Source organism: Schistocerca nitens, chromosome 1 (assembly GCF_023898315.1).
Source record: "Schistocerca nitens isolate TAMUIC-IGC-003100 chromosome 1, iqSchNite1.1, whole genome shotgun sequence".
In the NCBI taxonomy this organism is placed as follows: Eukaryota; Metazoa; Arthropoda; class Insecta; order Orthoptera; family Acrididae; genus Schistocerca; species Schistocerca nitens.
This window is the reverse complement of record NC_064614.1, coordinates 1,099,855,741-1,099,878,338: the sequence shown is the minus strand read 5'-3', so window position 1 is coordinate 1,099,878,338 and position 22,598 is coordinate 1,099,855,741. Positions and strand designations below refer to the sequence as shown.

The window sequence follows — 22,598 nt, the reverse complement described above, 5'->3', positions numbered from 1 at the left end:
CTTTGTGTCTTATGTGGAAAAGTATTGGCCAGGGATGTTGTTTGCCGAGGATTTTAGAGACTACAGCAGCTTTCTGTGAATGACCAGATGGAATGCGTGGTGAGGCAAGTTGCTGCTACGTTGGCGCCACGCTACGCTCAGTAGCTGATCGCTTGCAGGTGAGAGAATTCAACCGCTTGGGTGGTCTTGTTGCCTAAAACGCGGAGTCTGTCAAAAACTGATCCAACGAATGACAGCCCTGCATTTAAATCGCGTATGTCATACTCAATAAAAAAAACTGCTTCTCAAACACATTCGCAAACACATTGGCAAATAGATTCACTCTTGCCCCAGATCATCCAGAATGATTAATTACTTTTTCAAAGCCGTAGTTCATGTAAGATTACGTTAATAGCTAAAGTAGCATGTTAAGAGGTACTGGCTCCTGATTGACTGGCGCAAACATTCTTTGTGCGAGCTGGTCAGGCCGCGATACCCTTCGCGAAAGTACTTCGTCGTGGGTGCTCAAGAGTGGAGGACACATAAAACTTCTTCCTAGGTACTCGCGAACTTGAGGATACGTTTGACTATGGTGTTGCACAACATTGATCAGACATTGTGTGTCTTATACCTTGCTCCATTGGCGTTGGTTTCCCTGTCCAGGAACAAATCGTGGCCGAACTATTTCACTATAAACAATGGTAGAGTAAGACATAGATAATGCTTCCGTAAAGTTCATCAAAAGGCATTTTAGGTGGGGTGTAACAACATACGATTCTGACTTAGCTTTGCTTATTCTTTGTCGTGGTTCCGGTGTTTTAATTGGTTATTGTTGATGCTGTTTCACATGCCGAATGTAGAGTGTCGGGTGTCCCCGTTGTGCGACGGGTCACAGAGGTGAAGATATAGGTGCCAGTAAGTTGTGTTTGAGCAACAGAAAGCGTAACTCGGGCCACTAGTTTCTGCAAGTTAAGGAATCTGCACGCGCAAGTGCAATGCAACAGCAGCATTTTATCTCCTAATGCAAGCTCATTATGCCACGACCCCAAGACATGTGGCGACTATGAAGCAAACTTTCTACGTTTATTGGTAATCTGATACGAGAAATAAATATATTATGCAAAACAGCATTTGCTAGGGACTGGTGTTCTGACTGACATATCTGAGAAAATGGTGTGTTCGAATTATGATTAACTGATAATAATGATGAATACGGCGAGGGGAAAGAAGGGCTTTGACTGGCTGATGTATCTGCTACTGTTCAAAGAGAGAAGCTTGCTCGTTCTGTTTTCGCTGTTGATCACTTACATGCTGTGCACGATAGAGTATGAACGCTTATGCCAACTAGCTGCACTCAGGTCCGGTTGTAACAATAGCACTGTGGATTGGGAATCGGCGGCGGGTAGGATTTGGTTGTGTCGTTATCTGGCTTCATTCCCTTCATAGTAACTGTTGCACTCACTTTATAAGTAGTGTAATTTTCTTGTTTGGTAATAAGATTCGAATTCTGGTAGGCACCACGTCCACATGATCAGACAATACATCTTCCTGGCAATTAATAGCACACCAACAAGGTTCAAAGAGATAGCATAAATCTGTTTTGACTAATCTGTATTCACTTCCTGCACGTAAATTAAATTTCTTGGTGATAATGGTAAGATTCAGATGGTCTTCAAGCCAAGTGTTTGATGAACTTGTTGCTGCTTTTTATACCAACCTTATTTGTTTGATCATAAAGTTAGCATTCCGTTGGGCTTCAGCCGTACGTGTACTGACAGCGTATTCCACTACTAACAGAGCCAACAGTTAGAACGGCTGAGCATGTTGGCAGTAAAGAAAGCTGGCTAGGAAACGTTGAGCCTAATCTAAAATATTTTTCTTCCTTCGCCTCCCAATCGGCCACTCTTCTTCTCAAGAGTGACCACATGAAGGCTCTTTTCAGTTTGTCACGATTACTGAAGATGAGTAAACTAAATGTTTTAATACATTGATGCTGAAATTATAGTTTAAGCTTTTCATTTTTGTCATGGTGGAGGTTCTAAATCACGCAGGAAAGAAGACTTTAGGCTTTATTAAATTTTTGTGAAAAGAAGTTCTAAAGATAACACAAATTTCAAAAGCACGTTTATTGCCATAAAACACGTAACAAAATTTCATTTCAAACGATGATTCACTTAAAAGTACAGTATTTTCAAATACAAAATATTCCATTTCTCACACTCGTTCACGAATGTTACGGCATTTGAGACGAAAAGTGACAAAATGAATGAGACAAATATGTCGCCAAGGAAGACAGTATTGTGACAGTACCATCTGGGAGCAGGATATATCATATGGCTTCGGGGCCATGAAAACACTTGCAATATGGAATGGTTTGTGGAAACACAGAACATCTGAATTTCAGTACTATTCCTTATTGCCTTAAACATAACGACATCATCGACGAGATGGTGCTTTCTGCGCAAACTTTGTGAGGTTGCTTAGGTTTGGTATCCTTGAGATGCAAATGTGATAATCAGTTACAAACAGGACAAGCCAGAATGCTACTAAACCCCTTGGTGAGGACCCCTACAGGGTCGTTTTAATGTGATAAGTTCCTTTTCGTTCGAAAATGCAACGAACAGTTAGAAGCGATGACTTTAGCAGAAACGTGCTGCTATTTCTTTTTTCTTTCGGTTCAGAGGTGGTGAAGGCGTATGAATTGCAAGCTCATTACGTCAAAAGCCTGAGAACAAAAAAGGAAACACTTAACAGCATGGCAGTATACAACGCTTTCTCTCATGCTTAATAGAATTTTGTTGTTTATTAGCGTTCTGCTGGGTATGGGTGTTGATCCGGTATGAAGAGATATGTTCTCCCTTAGAAAAACCCGAGGATATTTGAATATCAAAGTTGAAAAAAAAGGATCCTCTTTCGAATTGTTTCAGAAACGGCGTTGTATGTAACTAGCATTGCAACACATGATCGGGGAATCTGAGTGACCCTTTATTTGTTTGAGAGGTTATTGTGCGAGGCAATACTGCACATACTGTAGATGTGCACGGCAGTTTGCAAATGTATTTTGGTATTATAAAGATGAACCTATTGCTGTAGAGTTGGCAAATTTCATAGACACTGCCAAGTATGTAGGTACATATACAAGCACTAATAATGATTAATGATTTCTGCCACATGTGGTATGGCTCACTATTGTTAGCCGGTACGATTTAATTACTTTCGATCAGAAGACGATAATGCTATCGAAGTTAATTATAGAATAGAGTAAAATAAATTATCAGCTTCTTGGTGGTCAAGTCCTTCTTCTCTTAATTTCACTCTCTCTCTCTTTCCCTCTCTCTTTACATGCTAATACTTATTTATCACATCCAATCAAGTAATTTTTTTTAAGCGCAGTGGTTACAGGAAATAGCATTTATGACTGACGGATTATTACAGAAACGTAATTAAAATGTTCTTGGCTTAATGTGTGTTCGCTGAGGCTTTAGGCTTGCAGCCGGAAGACGGTAGCATCTTACCTTAATGTTCAGGCTGACATCCACTCAGCCATCTTCAGGCGGCTTCTGGACACTGGAGATTGCTTGTACGTGTCGCTGGATTTATATCTGAACTAGGCGCGGCTCGCATGAACATAGGTTACCGCTACATCGTGTAGGCCGCTAAACTCGACGGAGGTAACCTATGTTCTTGGGCTACGCGCCAATTTTGGATATAACCCTTTCCATCCTGGCCCGCAGAATCTTGTGAATTCGCTTTCAAATTTGTCGTCGCTCAACTACGTCACTTTCGAGCATAACTCCGGATAGTAACGATTGTGTAATTTTGCAGCTTCCTTTTGGCACCTTTTTTGTTTAATATTATGACCGCCAGAGGGCAACAGATCATTCCAAACTCAGCGGGAAGATAAAGCCATGCATCACTGATATAAATACAGTACCTCTACGTACATGTCATTAGTGTAAGGCAATTCCTGCATTATTTTAGAGTGGAAATATTACATTTAACATATACAGGGTGATCGGAAATTCTAGGACTTGTAGGGAGTGAATACATCGTATTTTTAATAGGAACTCATGTCCGGAAACGTCATCGAACGAGACTAAAGAGCTTCAAAGTTATAGGCGCGGGAGTCCGTAAATGTACGTATACACGAGGTGATTCCGTGATGATTTTACAGACTTTCTAGGATGATGGAGAACGATAAACGTATTAATTTAAAGTAAAGATCCCTGCACCGGAAACTAACGAGTCGAAAGTTATAAACGAAAACCGTTCTGATTCCTCTGACAGTTGAATACATGTACCGGTTCTTGTGTTGCGAAGAGTGTAGGGTTGGTAATTTTCAGTGGTGGTAGTGTAGACAAAAACGAGAAAAAATGTCCAATAAACGTGGACTATAAAGTGCGTACCTTAACAGCTATTAACACTTGCTCATTAGAGGAGATGTGTTTCACATTAGCGAAGATGAAAGAATGGTCATAGCTCCTGAGGTATGCAATTTAGAGCCCACGTTTATTGGACTTTTTTCTCGTTTTTGTCCACACCACCACCACTGTAACTTGCCAGCCCTACAATCTTCACAACACAAGAACCGGTACATGTATTCAACTCTCAGAGTTATCAGAACCGTTTTCGTTTATAACATGTATATAAGGTGTATAAACAAATGTATGACGTGTCAGTTGGATTTTATATATGTTTTTTTGAGTAGCACGATCATTCTAGTAACATGACGTAAAAAATGTCAGCAAGAGAACTTTTTGAGTACTTTTTTCTGATTCTACAGGTCATAACGGATGGAAATTGGTACCTATCACGAAAAGGTTTAAGAAATTTTCTGTCACTGTGGAAAGCCGGTGGCATGTACCAGTAATCTCCAGTGTGTAAAACTCGCCTGACGGTGGCTGAACGGATGGCTGCCAAAATATCGTGGAAGCGCGTCGTCATCTAGTGGCAAGCCCGCAGTCTCATTGAATTGTAGTTAAAAGTCGGGAGGAAATATTGTTTTGTGTTGCATTAGTCCAACTGATGCCGTTGGAAACACCTCATCTACAAGAATTTAGAAACAATTAACTTTGAAAACGGAAAATTTTCAAGTGGTTAACGATCCGCAGATATCATTAACCCTTTCTGCGTCTGCGATTCCAGATGGCATCTTTAAGCATTCCTGGCTTTTTTGAACTTCCCAGTGCTTCAATGATACCGTTTGGCATCGCTTCACGTAGTTCCAAGTTTGGCGAACAGATCACAGTGGCGTTTGCTTTCATGACTCGCCGTTTGTTTGAAGTGCAGAACAGAGAAGTGTCGTGAGTTGTGCTACTGCATTTGTGAGTGAACAGTAACTGTTGTGTTTGGTTTTATTCTGTGTATACTGAAATTCTTGGTTATGGAACCAACTTTACATAGTTCCTCAAGGGCAAGTTTACAATACAGTTATGTATGAATTTTTTTGAGTAATTATTATGTAATTTCTAATGATGCCATTTGGCATCATTATTTTATTTATTAACCAAGAGCTTCAAAAGAACTTTTGCAATGGATTGAAAGGTATGTGGTGACATTCGATCAGGATAGAGCCAGTGAAAAATGTCGATAGTTTCCAACCGCAAGGTTGGACGAGTAGTTCATCTTCGAGTAATAAGATCTTTGACAGCTAACAGAGCTAGGTGCACGCGGTAAAAGTTTGAGTGGTGATGAGGAGATGCGCAGAGACAGGAGACGTGCTTCGAGTCGGAGCTAGATGCCTGCAGGAGGCAGCCGGGTCGTGACAGCATCAAAGTAAGAATTGGCGCTACGCACGTAATAAGCTATACATTGAACGAAACTCGGCGCATACCTGGGGAAACTAGAAAGAATAATTAATGAAATAGGTTTTCTTTGGTTAAATAACGTCTAAAAGCTAGATAGAAATCCCATTGTTGATGCAATAAGCGTTTTGTGAAACTTTCTCGTAAATCCATGCTATCGAAGTTTTTTTTAGTTTTCACATGTGCCTTAAAAGTTTGAACAATAAATATTTTTTAGATAAAAAAAAAACTTCGATAGCATGGATTCACGAGAAAGTTTCACAAAACGCTTATTGCATCAACAATGGGATTTCTATCTAGCTTTTAGACGTTATTTAACCAAAGAAAACCTATTTTATTAATTATTCTTTCTAGTTTCCCCAGGCATGTGCCGAGTTTCGCTCAATATATAGCTTATTATGTGCGTAGCGCCAATTCTTAATTTGATGCTGTCACGACCCGGCTGCCTCCTGCAGGCATCTAGCTCCGACTCGAAACACGTCTGCTGTCTCTGCGCATCTCCTCACCACCACTCAAACTTTTACCACGTGCACCTAGCTCTGTTAGGGGTCAAAGATCTTACTACTCGAAGATGTACTACTCGTCCAACCTTGCGGTTGGGAACTATCGACATTTTTCACTGGCTCCATCCTGATCGAATCTCAGCACATACCTTTCATCATACGGCATATGTGCAACATGTACAGTAAATATTCATCACAAAAAAAATTGTCCCCAATTTTTTTCTAAACGTGACGCACGAAGGATTAATGTCTTGGGCTAAAGGAGAACAGAGGTGACGTAGTACTAACACTACCTGAAAAGCAGGAAAAGGAGAAGAGAACGGTGCAAGGGTATCATTAAATAATGTTAGGCTCTACTGTAGTGAATGAGCGTTCAAATCGTTATTGGAGCTCGTGGGAGGGGCGCAGAGTCCCAGAGGGGACGGTGCTGAGACGCCTGGAGACGCGGCCACCTGTTGTTAGCAGTGGCCGGCGGCGAGGACGGCTGCGACCAGCGTTGCACACAGCAGGGCGGTCGCACCGAGGGCGCCGGCCGCACCCCGCTCCCCTGACGCCTGCAGCACCACCGACTCGTGAGGGCCCAGCGTCAGCGAGCCCACCGTAGACCTGCAGACACGATGCCACAGTGCGGGATCATTAGCCCTCTCGTTGCTACAGACATGATCTCTACATTCCGCGTTGAGCGCGGCTTTGAAGTGGCTGTACTGATTGCCAAACGCTGCTACCTGTGCTCGCTGAGAGACAGCGCCCCTGTTGCTGCCAAATAATTATCACCCAATAATGGTCGAAGTTGGAGAATTGAATTAAAATTTGTAGCACGACCGAGACTCCTAGCTTACTAGGCCGGTATGCTAGCCGTTACAGCATCGCAGCACAACGAATCCTGTTGTTTTTTCTGATCTGGCCAAAAAGGTTGAAAGTTACACAGACACTGTCTTGGAAGAAATTGAAAAAATATAAAAGAAAAAGATAACACAGCTCATGAGACAACAAACACAACAAAGAGATATAAACAATAAACAACCAAAACACACACACCAATTTTATCCACGTTTGATGAATCTCACAGACACACAATTAAACAATGAAGGAAAAGAGCTCTTAGAAAAAGGACTGAAATATAACTTGAATACAAAAGCAGACGAAGAATATATAGAAAACCTCATAATACAATCAGAAGCGACAGGAGAAAAGTGAAAACAGGAATGTAAACACTGGGCTAACAAGGGAATTGATAAAAAAGAAATACATAAAATTATTACAAATACAAAACAGCACACTCACAAAAACAATAAAAACACAGAATCCGAAACACTCAAAAAGCCGCACGGGGTTAGCCGAGCGGTGTCAGGCACTGCAGTCATGGACTGTCGGCTGGTCCCGACGGAGGTTCGAGTCCTCCCTCGGGCATGGGTGTGTGTGTTTGTCCTTAGGATAATTTAAGTTAAGTAGTATGTAAGCTTAGGGACTGATGACCTTAGCAGTTAAGTCCCATAAGGTTTCACACACATTTGAACATTTTTGAACAAAACTCAGAAAGAAACTCCAAAATGAAAACATCATTATTACTAAAGCAGACAAAGAAAATACAGTAGCTGTTATACCGAAACAGCAATACAATGACAAAACAGAAGCGTTCATTTCACAAAATAATATTAAAAAATTGAAATAAGACCTAACAAACAGATTTCAGGTCAAGTTAAAGAATAGGTTAAAAATATAGATTACACACTGGATGACAGAGAAAAAGTTAAATTAATACAGAACAATCCTACAGTACCCACCCTCCCACGCCAACCAAAACTCTATAAACCAAATATCCCAGTAAGACCCATTGTAAACATCAAAAAAGCTCCCACTTACAAACTTACACGACACATGTTTAATATACTAACAGACTCTTATAAAATAGAAGATGACAGAACTATAAGGAACACCTCACAGTTAATACAACTTAAAAATATATAAAAATCCCAGACACAGCTACTCTACTCTCTTTTGACATAGAAAACATGTACTCTAACAATCAAATATCATAAAACAAAACCTGAAGGACAACAGTCAGATACCAGATGAACACATCAAAGAAATACACAAGTTACTGGAACTAGTAACTGAACAGAACTACTTTCTATTTACAGGAAGATGGGTTACCAATGGGATCCCCAGTATCAGGTGCCCTACCAAACATTTTCATAAACCATGTGGAAAACTTAATTTTCAAAAATGTTATGAAAAAGAATTACAACATATTTTATTGGGTCAGATACGTGGATGACATACTTTGTTTAATAGATGAACCTCAGGCAAAAATTGACCAGTTGCATACAGATATAAACACAATACACAGAAAGATAAAATTCACAATGGAAAAAGACCAGAACAACCAAATAAACATTTTAGATGTAACCATTAAAAAGGAAAACAATCAGCATATCATTGAAATCTTCCGTAAACCTACAACTACTGACACAATCCTACATCAGACTTCTAATCACCCACACTCACACAAACAATCAGCACTCAGATACATGCTTCATAGACTCAACACAGTACCACTCAGCACAGAAAATTACCAGGAAGAACTAGACATCGTCACACAAATAGCAACAAACAATGGGTACAACAGGGTTCTAGTCACCAAATTAAACAAAAAAATTAAAAAAAAACAAATACAGTCAGTGAACACATTACATAAATAACCACAAACAGCAGTACAACAAAGCACTACACTAACAGGCACAAATAGTGACAGAACAATAACGACACAAAGAATAGAGGAAAACAAGAAAGAAGATTCAAGATGGTACACAATGAAAAACAAGCACAATCTCACACATAAAATAATAAACATTTTCAAAAGACAAGGGACAAACATAGCGTTCCAAACAGACAATTCAATTCATAGGCACATTCCAAAAATAACAAAAAACACAGATATCTACGAAAAACCACGAATGTATCAACTACAGTGCAACACATGTGAGGGAAGGCATATAGGACAAACCAGCAGAACATTTGACAACCAGTGCAAAGAACATATCAGAGCATGGAAATATGGAACGAGCCACTCAACTGTTGCAGAACATTTGAAAGAAAATAACCACAAACCTACTACAAGAGAAAATGATATGAAAATAATTATAGTAAATAATGAAAGACGTCTCCTAACATTACAGGAAACTTAACATATATACAAAACAAAGGCTGAAAAGAAACAACTACTAAATGACCAAGTAAATATGACTGACAACTCACTGCTTACACTGATTGATCATACAATAGACAGAAATCCCAACAACTGATTACACATCTGATTCGTCTCATAAGTATATACAGGAAAATATAATAATAATAATAATTATTATTATTATTAAGAATAAATAAATGAATAAAAAATAGTAATAAAAATAAAATAAATAATTTTTATTCTACGCTCCTGGAAATGGAAAAAAGAACACATTGACACCGGTGTGTCAGACCCACCATACTTGCTCCGGACACTGCGAGAGGGCTGTACAAGCAATGATCACACGCCCGGCACAGCGGACACACCAGGAACCGCGGTGTTGGCCGTCGAATGGCGCTAGCTGCGCAGCATTTGTGCACCACAGCCGTCAGTGTCAGCCAGTTTGCCGTGGCATACGGAGCTCCATCGCAGACTTTAACACTGGTAGCATGCCGCGACAGCGTGGACGTGAACCGTATGTGCAGTTGACGGACTTTGAGCGAGGGCGTATAGTGGGCATGCGGGAGGCCGGGTGGACGTACCGCCGAATTGCTCAACACGTGGGGCGTGAGGTCTCCACAGTACATCGATGTTGTCGCCAGTGGTCGGCGGAAGGTGCACGTGCCCGTCGACCTGGGACCGGACCGCAGCGACGCACGGATGCACGCCAAGACCGTAGGATCCTACGCAGTGCCGTAGGGGACCGCACCGCCACTTTCCAGCAAATTAGGGACACTGTTGCTCCTGGGGTATCGGCGAGGACCATTCGCAACCGTCTCCATGAAGCTGGGCTACGGTCCCGCACACCGTTAGGCCGTCTTACGCTCACGCCCCAACATCGTGCAGCCCGCCTCCAGTGGTGTCGCGACAGGCGTGAATGGAGGGACGAATGGAGACGTGTCGTCTTCAGCGATGAGAATCGCTTCTGCCTTGGTGCCAATGATGGTCGTATGCGTGTTTGGCGCCGTGCAGGTGAGCGCCACAATCAGGACTGCATACGACCGAGGCACACAGGGCCAACACCCGGCATCATGGTGTGGGGAGCGATCTCCTACACTGGCCGTACACCACTGGTGATCGTCGAGGGGACACTGAATAGTGCACGGTACATCCAAACCGTCATCGAACCCATCGTTCTACCATTCCTAGACCGGCAAGGGAACTTGCTGTTCCAACAGGACAATGCACGTCCGCATGTATCCCGTGCCACCCAACGTGCTCTAGAAGGTGTAAGTCAACTACCCTGGCCAGCAAGATCTCCGGATCTGTCCCCCATTGAGCATGTTTGGGACTGGATGAAGCGTCGTCTCACGCGGTCTGCACGTCCAGCACGAACGCTGGTCCAACTGAGGCGCCAGGTGGAAATGGCATGGCAAGCCGTTCCACAGGACTACATCCAGCATCTCTACGATCGTCTCCATGGGAGAATAGCAGCCTGCATTGCTGCGAAAGGTGGATATACACTGTACTAGTGCCGACATTGTGCATGCTCTGTTGCCTGTGTCTATGTGCCTGTGGTTCTGTCAGTGTGATCATGTGATGTATCTGACCCCAGGAATGTGTCAATAAAGTTTCCCCTTCCTGGGACAATGAATTCACGGTGTTCTTATTTCAATTTCCAGGAGTGTATATTAGAAAGTCTCTAAAACACACACACACACACACACACACACACACATTCATTCACAAAACAGTTGACTGCAGAAAACTGAGAATATTGCTAGCACTTAGAAAAACAAATGAAACTCTATATTAAAAAGATGGTAGTTACAGTGTTGAACTGAAAGTGAACTATAAGATGTCCACCTGGTTGCCAGATGAGGAAAAGCAGTTTGCTTAGATGCAATGAATTAGAAGATACCTGTAAGTGCCTTTCCATTTCATAAAAAAAACGTTAAGGAACTGTTTTCAAATCTGTAACCTAGATTTGAAACCATAACCTATGTGTAAAAATGGACAAATCATGTAATGTTTCAGGATACCCACTAAAGATGCCTTGTAAAAAAGGCGAAACGCATCTGGGTGCATGAATAACAATAAAAATTTCGATGTGCAGCATGCATAAAAGCATTTTCTTTCAAACAACTGCAAAAAAATTAGCTGAAAAAATTTGATTTTTGGGCATCTTACAATCTTATATTTTTTCTCGACACAGGACTGAATTTCTTTTTGTTATTCATTGCATTTACTGCACTGCATCAAATTAACCAACACTTTGCTCGAAATTTTAAAGAGTTTCCAGAGGTAAAAACGTATTGTGTAAACTTCTTGTATGGTTGATTTTAGCTTGCGCATCACACTAAATGAAACGTGTGGAACATATCGAAATTTTGTTTAAAATTGGGTGCGGCATAGTATCTTATTTCGTTCTCGAGTAACTGATTTTTATATCTGAGAGACAGTCACATGTTGTGTGTCCATGAAGACTTGCCGGCTGCTAGGATTTATTTGCCATCCGATTTTAAGAAAACTATTAACTGGAAAAAATTTGATTTCTGCACATTTACGGTCTGATTTCTTAGCTCGATAAAGGACTGACTTTCCTGCAGTTATTTGTCATAGTTATTGCACTGCATAAAATTAAGCAATACACTGCATAAAATTTTAAAGATTTTGCTGATACAAAAACAAATTGCGTGAACTTGACGTATCGTCGATTTTAGCTCGTTTACTGCAGTTCCTGAAATGTAGATAATACATTGATTTTATTTAAAATTGAGAGCAGAACGATATCTCATTTCGTTCTTGAGTTATTGATTTTTATATCCGATAGACGGTCGCGTGCAACACGCATATTTCTGCCCTTGCGCATCGGGAAGTATGTGCTCATAACAATCGCCTTGCATCATAAACGTTTCAAGCTATCGAAACAAAATTTTTTGCACATGATATCAGCCGAAAAGGCACATATGTTGTATGATAAACATTCAAAACTACTTTATTCGCTGGGATACGGAAGCTACTCATCCACAGCAGTAAGAGGGCGGCAACTCAGGGCGCATATAGACGTCAATAGCAGTGTTGGCGGACCCAACGAGATGTACGGGCCCTGCAACTAACTTATGACGTCACACTAACAGGCTTGTTCGCCACATTTCTCCAACGCTCTGCTTCGAGCAGGGCCCACAGGAAGTCAATATGTAATTGAAAAGGTACCCAATAGACGTCTTACCTCTGACCTGTGCATTTAAGCGCGCAATCTAGAGTTATTAAACTCGTCTGATATATTTACTTGCTCCCCGCCGCAGACGGCTGCTGGCACTCGTAAAACCTGCAGGGTCACGTGCTGTGACGTGTGCGCCATGGCCTGTAGTTCTCGTGGGCTTCGTCTGCAGGAAATCCCAAGCGGCACACGTATGTACGTCCACAACACCTCCGGAACGGCGGAGCAGGGCATGTAAACACGCTCACAGCAGCAAAAGGATTAGGAGCTGGCGTCCTCCGTGACGTCACACGCCTTGTTTACGATCATGTATTTATAGAGAATAAGCGAAATTACTTGTTTGTTTATTGCAGAAATTTTAGTAGCTGTCTTGAAACGTATTCTCCATTCAGCAGGTGTGGGCCGAAATTTTTTACATACATTATCAGCAATAACATCCACAATCATTAATTCTAGGAATCTGTAAGGGCTTCAGAGTCGTATTTCAACCGTTTTCTGGGCCGACCTATGTGTCTTACCCCTTTGGGTTTATAACAACACAAAAGTGTTTTGGCGTATCTTCCTTTATCTATTCTCACTACATATTTCTTCCACTTCTGCTTATATGAGTCCATTTTTTTGTTATTGCAAATATTTTAAGCTTATTTGTAACATCTGGGTTTCTTTTTTATAGCCTAGTCTTCATCCTTTAACTGATCTGAAGAATTTCATTTCTGAAATCACTATTCGATTTACGTCTGCTTTTTTTTGTTATCTAAGCATCCGGTCTGTAAAAGCACTCGGACAGGCAGTGTTTTACATAATTTTAATTGCATTTCTTTAGATGTCTGTTGTTCAATTTTATTTTAATTTTCCACAGACTTTCTAAAATTTTGCTTTTGTCTTCTTTGTATTGTATTGTATGGAACAGGGGACCTAGAAACGACGGACAGGCTACGTCCCCGCCGTAGCCCGCAGTGGTACACAACGCCACAACAGGCTACAGCAGTCTACTCACCCCACCGCTGCCCCACACCGAAGCCATTGTTATTGTGCAGTTCGGCCCCCAGTGGACGCCCCGGGAAAGTCTCACACCAGACGAGTGTAACCCAAATGTTTGCGTGGTAGAGTAACTATGGTGTATGCGTACGTGGAGAAAGTGTTTTCACAGCAATCGCCGACATAGTGTAAGTGAGGCGGAATGAAGGGAAACAGCCCGCATTCGCCGAGGCAGATGGAAAATCGCCTTAAAAGCCATCCCCAGGATGGCCGCCACACCGGACCTCGACACTAATCCGCTGGGCGGATTCGTGCCGGGAACCGGCACGCCTTCCCTCCCGGAAAGACTTCTTAGCATCGCAGTGATGATGAAAGGAAATTTCGCATTTCACTTAGTTAAACAGATGTCTTTGCTCGAAGATTTTCTTTTTTGTTACTATTTTTAGCACACCTGTTGTCTTCCTCAGAATGCTATTAGTTTTGTCTTTTCTATAGAAATTATGTAATTATAGTTTTAGCCAATTTGGTTCAATTTAAAAGCCTGTATTTGCAACTCTTCTTCTTAAATGGTAATTATATTCCAGTCGTCTGCACACATTAATATCTTTATATAATCGTCCTTAATTATTTTTATTCTTTTGATGTTTTTTGCTCCCTCATTCCATTATTTAATCATTGCATTTATGTGTAAACTGAATTATAATAAAGTTAATTACATCGAACGAAAAATTAGAAAAATTTATGAAGAAAAAGAGGGAACATATCTAAAATACGTACAAAGAAGAACGCTAAGATTAAGAACAGCATACAAATGAAAATGAGCAATTATGAAATGACAATTTAAAAAGCACACACAGCAAGCTCGGACAGATGAACAGGGTGATCAGTCGTTGCAAACGTTAAGGCCACCGCTTTTGCGACGTGCGGTTAGCCGGCGAGGCCGGCTGTTGTTCCTGCGGCGTGGTCGGCAGGAGATCAGCAGGAAATATAGTACGGTTTGTCGCTTAAGCTTTTTCTAACGTACATGACATAAACACTTGCATATAACAATGAATGACTCACGCATATCAAGTAAGGGCATGCTGAAACTTCGTCCCTTAGTTGTTCAAGCATTTCTGACACCTACATAGGAAACGGCTCATTATTCTCCGTAGTTCCCTCTGAGAAATGGCATCAGTTTCTTCACGATCCGTAGCTTTAAGTCATTTAGAGTGTATACATTTCATTTCTACACTTCCTCTTTTAAAGCTCAACCAGAGATAAAAATAGCACCGCATTAAAGAGGGGTAACGAGGATGCTATAAGTTGTTACTGATAACTCTATCTTGAAACATGTCATGAATTTCCTGTAATGAGAAGTTGGCTATCTTTGCCATGACAGAGTCCTACGTTCTCCCTCAGTTAACTGGCTAAAAAAAGGCCATAAAACGTTTTCCGTAAAAAAATACAAACTATTATTATCTCACTGCTAATGGCACGCCGACTCCTATTTTTTGATCATGCAAGTTGGCCTCGTGTATTACGTTAGACTTTCCAAACGTCATTAACGGGTACTTCGTGATTTGACGTATCCACTTGGGTGGAAGCATAATTTTGTCAGAAAAGAAAGGCAGGTGAAGGTCAATTTCTCCGTCATGCACCCAATTCAAAATCCATTCACAAAACCGCAATCTTTTAGCAGAGTTACAAAGTTTAAGTTGCTACACTGCAGTTGACTGTAACTTCAGTAACTTTGTAGCCGTTCAGACAGAGCCACAGCCAATTCACATTTTCTGAGAAAGGCTTCGATCTGATTTTCTAGGAGACTTTTCCAGAGCATGCCCAATGTTGTCCAGACGTTCTCCTGTGAGTACTTTACGTACCTGTTCACGAAATTTATTTATCAATCAATGAATCGTACTGCAATCAGAAACTTGAACATCAAGAAATTCCCTTGAAATAATCTCCGTATAGCAAGCGCTGATTCTGTATGCATTTATGAATTATACATCTATATTCTTTGGTGACTAGGATACTTCTGTTTTGTCATTTCACGTGAAACACTTTCAGTCAATGCACTGCACTGCGGCGCCTAACATACAAGTCCTGCCTGCACAATATTTCTTTACAAACGAAGGCCTCGCATCAGAGGGGAAATGTACTCCCCGCCAGACCTGCTGCCAGCTGGCTGCTGGAGGGAGAAAAAAAAAACCTGGCAGGCATTTGCGTTAAGGATTGATCACATTGCATAACTAACTTACAAAATTACATTCATGGACTATTACCTATGAAGCAATCAAACATTTAAATAGATAAAAAAGGACACATTAAACACTAACACAACCAACGAAAAACAATCGGAAGAACATTATAAACATGGTATGACAATACCTTAACGGAAAAAGCAGAGATATATGAAGGTGGGAAACGAGTAGATGTACCGACATTAGCAGAATTAGAAGCTTTAAAAACAATGAAAAAGAGAAAGGTAGCTTTTATGATAGCTTAACAGCCAGTTATTACAATACGATGGGATTCTCCTTAACAAAGTTTTTCTTACGCTCGTAGAACCAATGATTATTGATCAGTTTACAAACTGCTGCACATAATACACAAATTAAAATTTAGAAGCAAAACACAGAAATGGTCCCTTATGCTCTACCTGGTGTCGACCTTGATAGCGTATCAGTTTTATAGCCAGCTGTATAGCAGTAAAAACTTTCCAATTAACATAGGGCTGGAGCCAGCCACATGCGAGATAATACCGATACGTGGTCAGCAGTTGCCAATCATCTCAGTACGAAATATTCTCCTAGTTAGTAGAAATTTGCTCGAATTTAAACTTTACGATAAAGTCCCCGTTTAATTTAGCTCAAATTTCACTCATGGTCAGCGGTTAGGGAACTGGTTACATGCATGATGCGACACTAGCGCGTTTTGCTGCTAATGTAAGACGATGTCTGTTGCATCAATAGGTTCCAACGTGGACAAGTCACGCAGGGTCTTTACCCGGGCCTCTAACATCGACTAACCTCTATCCTCAATACCTTCCTGGGGTGAAGTGAAGTGCACAGCACTTGCGTTTCTCAGGTTGAAGAAATGAAACTGCCTTTCATGATTTACGTCAGCCGATCGGAGTGGCCGAGCGGTTCTAGGCGCTACAGTCTGGAACCACGCGACCGCTACGTGCGCAGGTTCGAATCCTGCCTCGGGCATGGGTGTGTGTGATGTCCTTAGGTTAGTTAGTTTTAAGTAGTTCTAAGTTCTAGGGGATTGATGACCTGAGAAGTTAAGTCCCGTAGTGCTCAGAGCCATTTGAACCATTTATTTACGTCAGGATTCGCAAGTGTTTGAAGGGATTCGTATCTCGCTGCAGACACGAATGCACTATTGCATTCAAATGCGAGGATAAAATGGCACATCTCCTTTAACAGGTGCGAGTTTGCAGTGTATCGTAAGATGTAGCGTGCTGAACCAGCACTGTATTTCCTGTTACTGTAAGCCGTGGGGAAAGTCTCCGCCCTTTATTGATACACATTAGTACTGAGTAGTAAAATATTGCTTACTAAAGGTTCTTAACAACCCATTCGCAGTTATCTCAGAGATGGGTGGTTTGTGGGTCATGTTTACTAGATCGTTTCTTCTTCTATTCGTCTGTCATTTTTTCGCTATCAATTGGGACACGCTCTGTGTACATAGTGCGTTTCACAATTCCTATTACACTCTGTTGTAGGGACTGTAGCCCTATTACACTCTGTTGTAGGGACTGTAGCCAGTAAAGATGTGATGAAAAGCAAATGTCTCTAAACGTGCCGTTTGAATATAAAATAAGTTTGAAGCTCGGACTACGTCCATACCTCTCGCTTCACCCTGCACACACAATCTGAAAAGAGGGCTCCGTCGTCAGTCCCTGTTTTAAGTACGACATCACATAAGCCTTTCATCTGACTACATTAAAGGCAGCAAGAAACCGGTTCGTCCGCAACTAGGAGGGTTGACTGGTAATCCATGGACTCTAGACTTTTATGAGAACTTTCTACGTCACGTAGAAGAGAACCCAATGACGAGCTCTCGAAACATTGTCCATGCCATGGGCTCCTGTAGATCACACAGGTCGGAGGTAAGAGCCTTTTCTGTAAGCGTACTGCGAAGCTAAAGACGAAAGTGATCCGATCTTCAAATTTATTTTACATCCAAACGGCACATTCTCGGCCATGGGTTCCTTACCAAATCTTTATCTACTAAGTACCAGCAACAACTTGTAAAAGTCTGTAATAGAAGTAGTGAAACAAGTTGTATACTTCTATTTGATTTTACTTTCCAGCATCGCCATCCCCGAATTGCTCTTCAATAATGGGAAGCAACAAGGTGCTTAAAACATCATTGTAGGCCTGTGATGTAAAAGTGCCACGCTAAACAACAAGGGGTGCAAGCCCCCTCCATGAACAAACACGACCACACCCTAACACCGTCGCCTCCAAATTTTACTGATGACACTACACACGATGGCAGATGACGTTCACCGGGTATTCGCCATACCCACACACTACCATTGGATAGCCACATTGTGTACAGTGATTCGTCACTCCATATAATGTTTTACCACTGTTCAATCGTCCAATGTTTACGCTCCTTACACCAAGCGAGGCGTTGTTTGTCATTTATCGGAGTGATGAGTGGCGTATGAGCAGCCGCTCGACCATGAAATCCAAGTTTTCTGACCTCCCGCCTAACTGTCATAGTGCTTGCTTTGTTCCTGATTCCGTTTAGAATTACTGTGTGATGGTCTGGATAGATGTCTGCCTATTACATTACGACCGTCTTCAACGGTCGGCGGTCTGTATCAGTCAATAGACGAGGTCGGCCTGTACGCATTTGTGCTGTACGTGTCCCTTCACGTTGTCACTTCACTATCACATCGGAAACAGTGGACCTAGAGATGTTTATGAGTGTAAAAATCTCGTGTACAGACGTGTGACAAAAGTGACAATCACCTGACGACGTTCGAAGTCCGTGAGTTCCGCGGAGCGCCCCATTCTGCTCTCTCACGATGTCTAATGACTACTGAGGTCACTGATATGGAGTATCTAGCAGTAGGTGGCAGCACAATTCACCTAATATGAAAAATGTATGTTTTTGGGGCTGTCCGGGTACTTTTGATCACGTAGTGTATGTGGTTTAGTATCACTAACACCCCTATTTTAATGGTGGCGTTAGGAATGTGGTAGAATGAACCATAGTTTTGGAACCGCAGGAATCATTTCAACTAAACATTACACCTGCAGAGTGATACCGATCTCTAGAACTACAGACTTTCAGAGGCGGTATATGGACGTGAACGAAAAAAAGTCTAATAAATCTGGACTTTAAAACGCAAATCGTAAGAAGTATGAACACTTGCTTTACTTTCCTTCTCGTGAAACACGGTTCTTCTACTGGACAAGTGCTCATAGCTCTTAAGGTATTCATTTTAGAACCCGTGTTTACCGGACATTTTTCTCCTGTGTTGGTCCATACTACATCCTCCCAAAACATCGAAAACAAAGAGCTTGCAGAAGAAGAGGTGTGTTCTACAGTATCAAAGATGAACAATTGCACATAGTACGCATTCAAGAACCCATGTTTACTGGACTTTTCTTTTTGTCTTGGTCCATACTACCATCTCTGGTTTGTCGGTGGAGTTTTCATTCACCCAGTATATGACTTTCTATCTGGAAAGGGTAAGTTAACAGCAGCACCATTAGATACGTATCAGGGTTTGACACGCTTCGAAAAGTGCATAGATTAGTGTTGGGTCCGTGATTTTCGGTGTCGCCAGATAAGTCGCTGACTGTCCTGATGACAATGAACAGGTCTCTAGAAGAGCGTAGCGTTCCAAAGGCTTGGAAAAATGGCACAGGTCATCCCCGTTTTCAAGAACGGACGTCGAACAGATGTGCAGAACTATAGGCCTATATCTCTAACGTCGATCAATTGTAGAATTTTGGAGCACGTATTATGTTCGAGTATAATGACTTTCATGGAGACTAGAAATCTACTCTGCACGAATCAGCATGGGTTTCGAGAAAGACGATCGTGTGAAACCCAGCTCGCGCTATTCATCCACGAGACACAGAGGGCCATAGACACAGGTTCCCAGGTAGATGCCGTGTTTCATGACTTCCGCAAGGCGTTCGATACAGTTCCCCACAGTCGTTTAATCAACAAAGTAAGAGCATATGGACTATCAGACCAATTGCGTGATTGGATTGAAGAGTTCCTAGATAACAGAACGCAGCATATCATTCTCAATGGAGAGAAGTCTTCCGAAGTAAGAGTGATTTCAGGTGTGCCGCAGGGGAGTGTCGTAAGACCGTTGCTATTCACAATATACGTAAATGACCTTGCAGATAACATCGGAAGTTCACTGAGGCTTTTTGCGGATGATGCTGCGGTATATCTAGAGGTTATAACAATGGAAAATTGTACTGAGATGCAGGAGGATCTGCAGCGAATTGACGCATGGTGCAGAGAATAACATTTAGCTACAATATAGCGGTTCAGCAACTGGAAGCAGTTAATTCCATAAATTATCTGGGAGTAGGTATTGGGAGTGATTTAAAATGGAATGATCACATAAAGTTGAACGTCGGTAAAGCAGATGCCAGACTGAGATTCATTGGAAGAATCCTAAAGAAATGCAATCGGAAAACAAAGGAAGTAGGTTACAGTACGCTTGTTCGCCCACTGCTTGAATACTGCTCAGCAGTGTGGGATCCGTACCAGATAGGGTTGATAGAAGAGATAGAGAAGATCCAACGGAGAGCAGCGCGCTTCGTTACAGGATCATTCAGTAATCGCGAAAGCGTTACGGAGATGATAGATAAACTCCAGTGGAAGACTCTGCAGGAGAGACGCTCAGTAGCACGGTACGGGCATTTGTTGAAGTTTCGAGAACATACCTTCACCGAGTAGTCAAGCAGTATATTGCTCCCTCCTACGTATATCTCGCGAAGAGACCATGAGGATAAAATCAGTGAGATTAGAGCCCACACAGAGGCATACCGACAATCTTTCTTTCCACGAATAATACGAGACTGGAATAGATGGGAGAACCACCGTCAGGTGGCTTGCGGAGTATGGATATTGATGTAGATGTTGATGTATGTGTGGCCGCGACAGGAAAAGACGATAGATGTAGCACAAGTCTGCGTACAGAATAGCACAAAGAGTAAAGAAATTTTTCGCAGGAAGCGGCAACAAATGGTCTACAGACAGAGCAGTATAGTGGCGATGATGAACAACCCCATTTTTGTGATATTGCTTAAATTCATGCAAAAGATTGTGAGAAAATATGGAATAAATCGTGAACATTGAGGACCACTCCAGAACAAGACAGTCTTACAAACTATGTCTAATTCTTTGGGGATACAAGTAATGACTTAAATGTCATTGGCACATAAAAAGGCAGTATTAGACCATGGAAGTAGGGTAAAGCAGTTCCACGATCACATTTACAAATAAAAAGGCAGTTGCGTGCTTGGTTTTGTTCGGTGGAATGTACATTGCATGTATTGTGAGGAGCGAGTACTCACCCTTCTGTCAGAGGGCTGCTGACTGAACTGGTGAGGACGGTGAAGTGATGGGCGAGCGGCAGCATGGCCTTGAGATCGACCGACTGGTTCTCCGTGCCCAGGTTCACCGCCACCAGCAGACTGTCCTCGCCAGCCAGGGTCCTGTCGACACCAACAGCGAACCGATCAGTCTGATCCATGAGCAGCTACAGCCAAAAGTCGTGACGACTCCCACTTCCTTTGCCGAGATAGCTAGCGGACGCCTGTGCGGTGTGACGCTCGACTCGGAGGTAAGCTAGTTCGTATCTTTCGGTAGGACACGTTGCATCTCTAATCGTGTATCTGTCTGTCTTCTTCGTATCTGTCTGTCTTCTTCGTGGACCTTAGCTATGTACGCATTGGCCTCCCACGCGCGCGTCCCCCAGCCCAAAAATGGTTCAGATGGCTCTGAGCACTATGGGACTCAACTGCTGAGGTCATCAGTCCCCTAGAACTTAGAACTACTTAAACCTAACTAACCCAAGGACATCACACACATCCATGCCGGAGGCAGGATTCGAACCTGCGACCGTAGCGGTCGCGCGGTTGCAGACTGTAGCGCCTAGAACCGCTCGACCACCTCTGCCGGCTGCCCAAAAGATTTCCACATTCAATTACATTGCGGCGTACATTTCAACAACGTTAAAATTCAGTGTCCATTAACGGGTCGGCCACGGTGGCCGATCGGTTCTGGGCGCTTCAGTCCGGAATCGCGTGACTGCTACGGTCGCAGGTTCGAATCCTGTATCGGGCATGGATGGGTGTGATGTCCTTAGGTTGGTTAGGTTTAAGTAGTTCTAAGTATTAGGGGACTGATGACCTCAGATGTTAAGCCCCATAGTGTTCAGAGCCATTTGAACCATTAACGGGAAGGACTGCAGTATGGCGCAACCTCCAGCAGTCTTACCACCCGACAACAGCACGAGCGGCATGGTATCACGCCGCCTCTGCAAAATTTGCCACTAACCAGCGTTCACATGCAACTGGTTTGATGGACACTCCTTTATTCTCCACCTGTCACTCGGTGGACGATGCTGCCCATCGTCTGACCTGCGTCGGTTTTTGTGAAGTCTGGACGCTGGGGCGGCAAATGGTAACCCCTCCGTGACCCTCGATCCGTGGTCGACCCGTATGCTTTAATTCGCCGGGAGGACGTGTTTCCCAGCAGCCAAGACTCATGGGATAGTACGAGTCAGGCCTACCTTTATGACGACCGGGTAAAATTGCGGCTCGGTCTTTGGATTCTCCTACAGAATGCAGATACGGTAATTGAACGACGTCTACCCTACCCCTCCTATTTCGCTAAAACCTCCGTGAGGTTTTACACGATCCCTCGCTCAGCTGGAATGTGCCTGGCTCAGTTGGTACGAT

General features: G+C 42.5%; 1 protein-coding gene across 1 annotated transcript in view; it reads right to left on the bottom strand.

The window, feature by feature from the left end:
• Positions 1 to 22,598, bottom strand: part of LOC126230929 (uncharacterized) — a 344,514-nt gene that overhangs the window by 237,520 nt on the left and 84,396 nt on the right. The window contains exons 9-10 of the mRNA XM_049942408.1: positions 21,210 to 21,350; positions 6,748 to 6,892 (exon numbers count right to left, since the gene is read on the bottom strand). Coding sequence (XP_049798365.1) covers positions 6,748 to 6,892; positions 21,210 to 21,350 — 286 coding nt within the window. The remainder of the gene's footprint in view (positions 1 to 6,747; positions 6,893 to 21,209; positions 21,351 to 22,598) is intronic.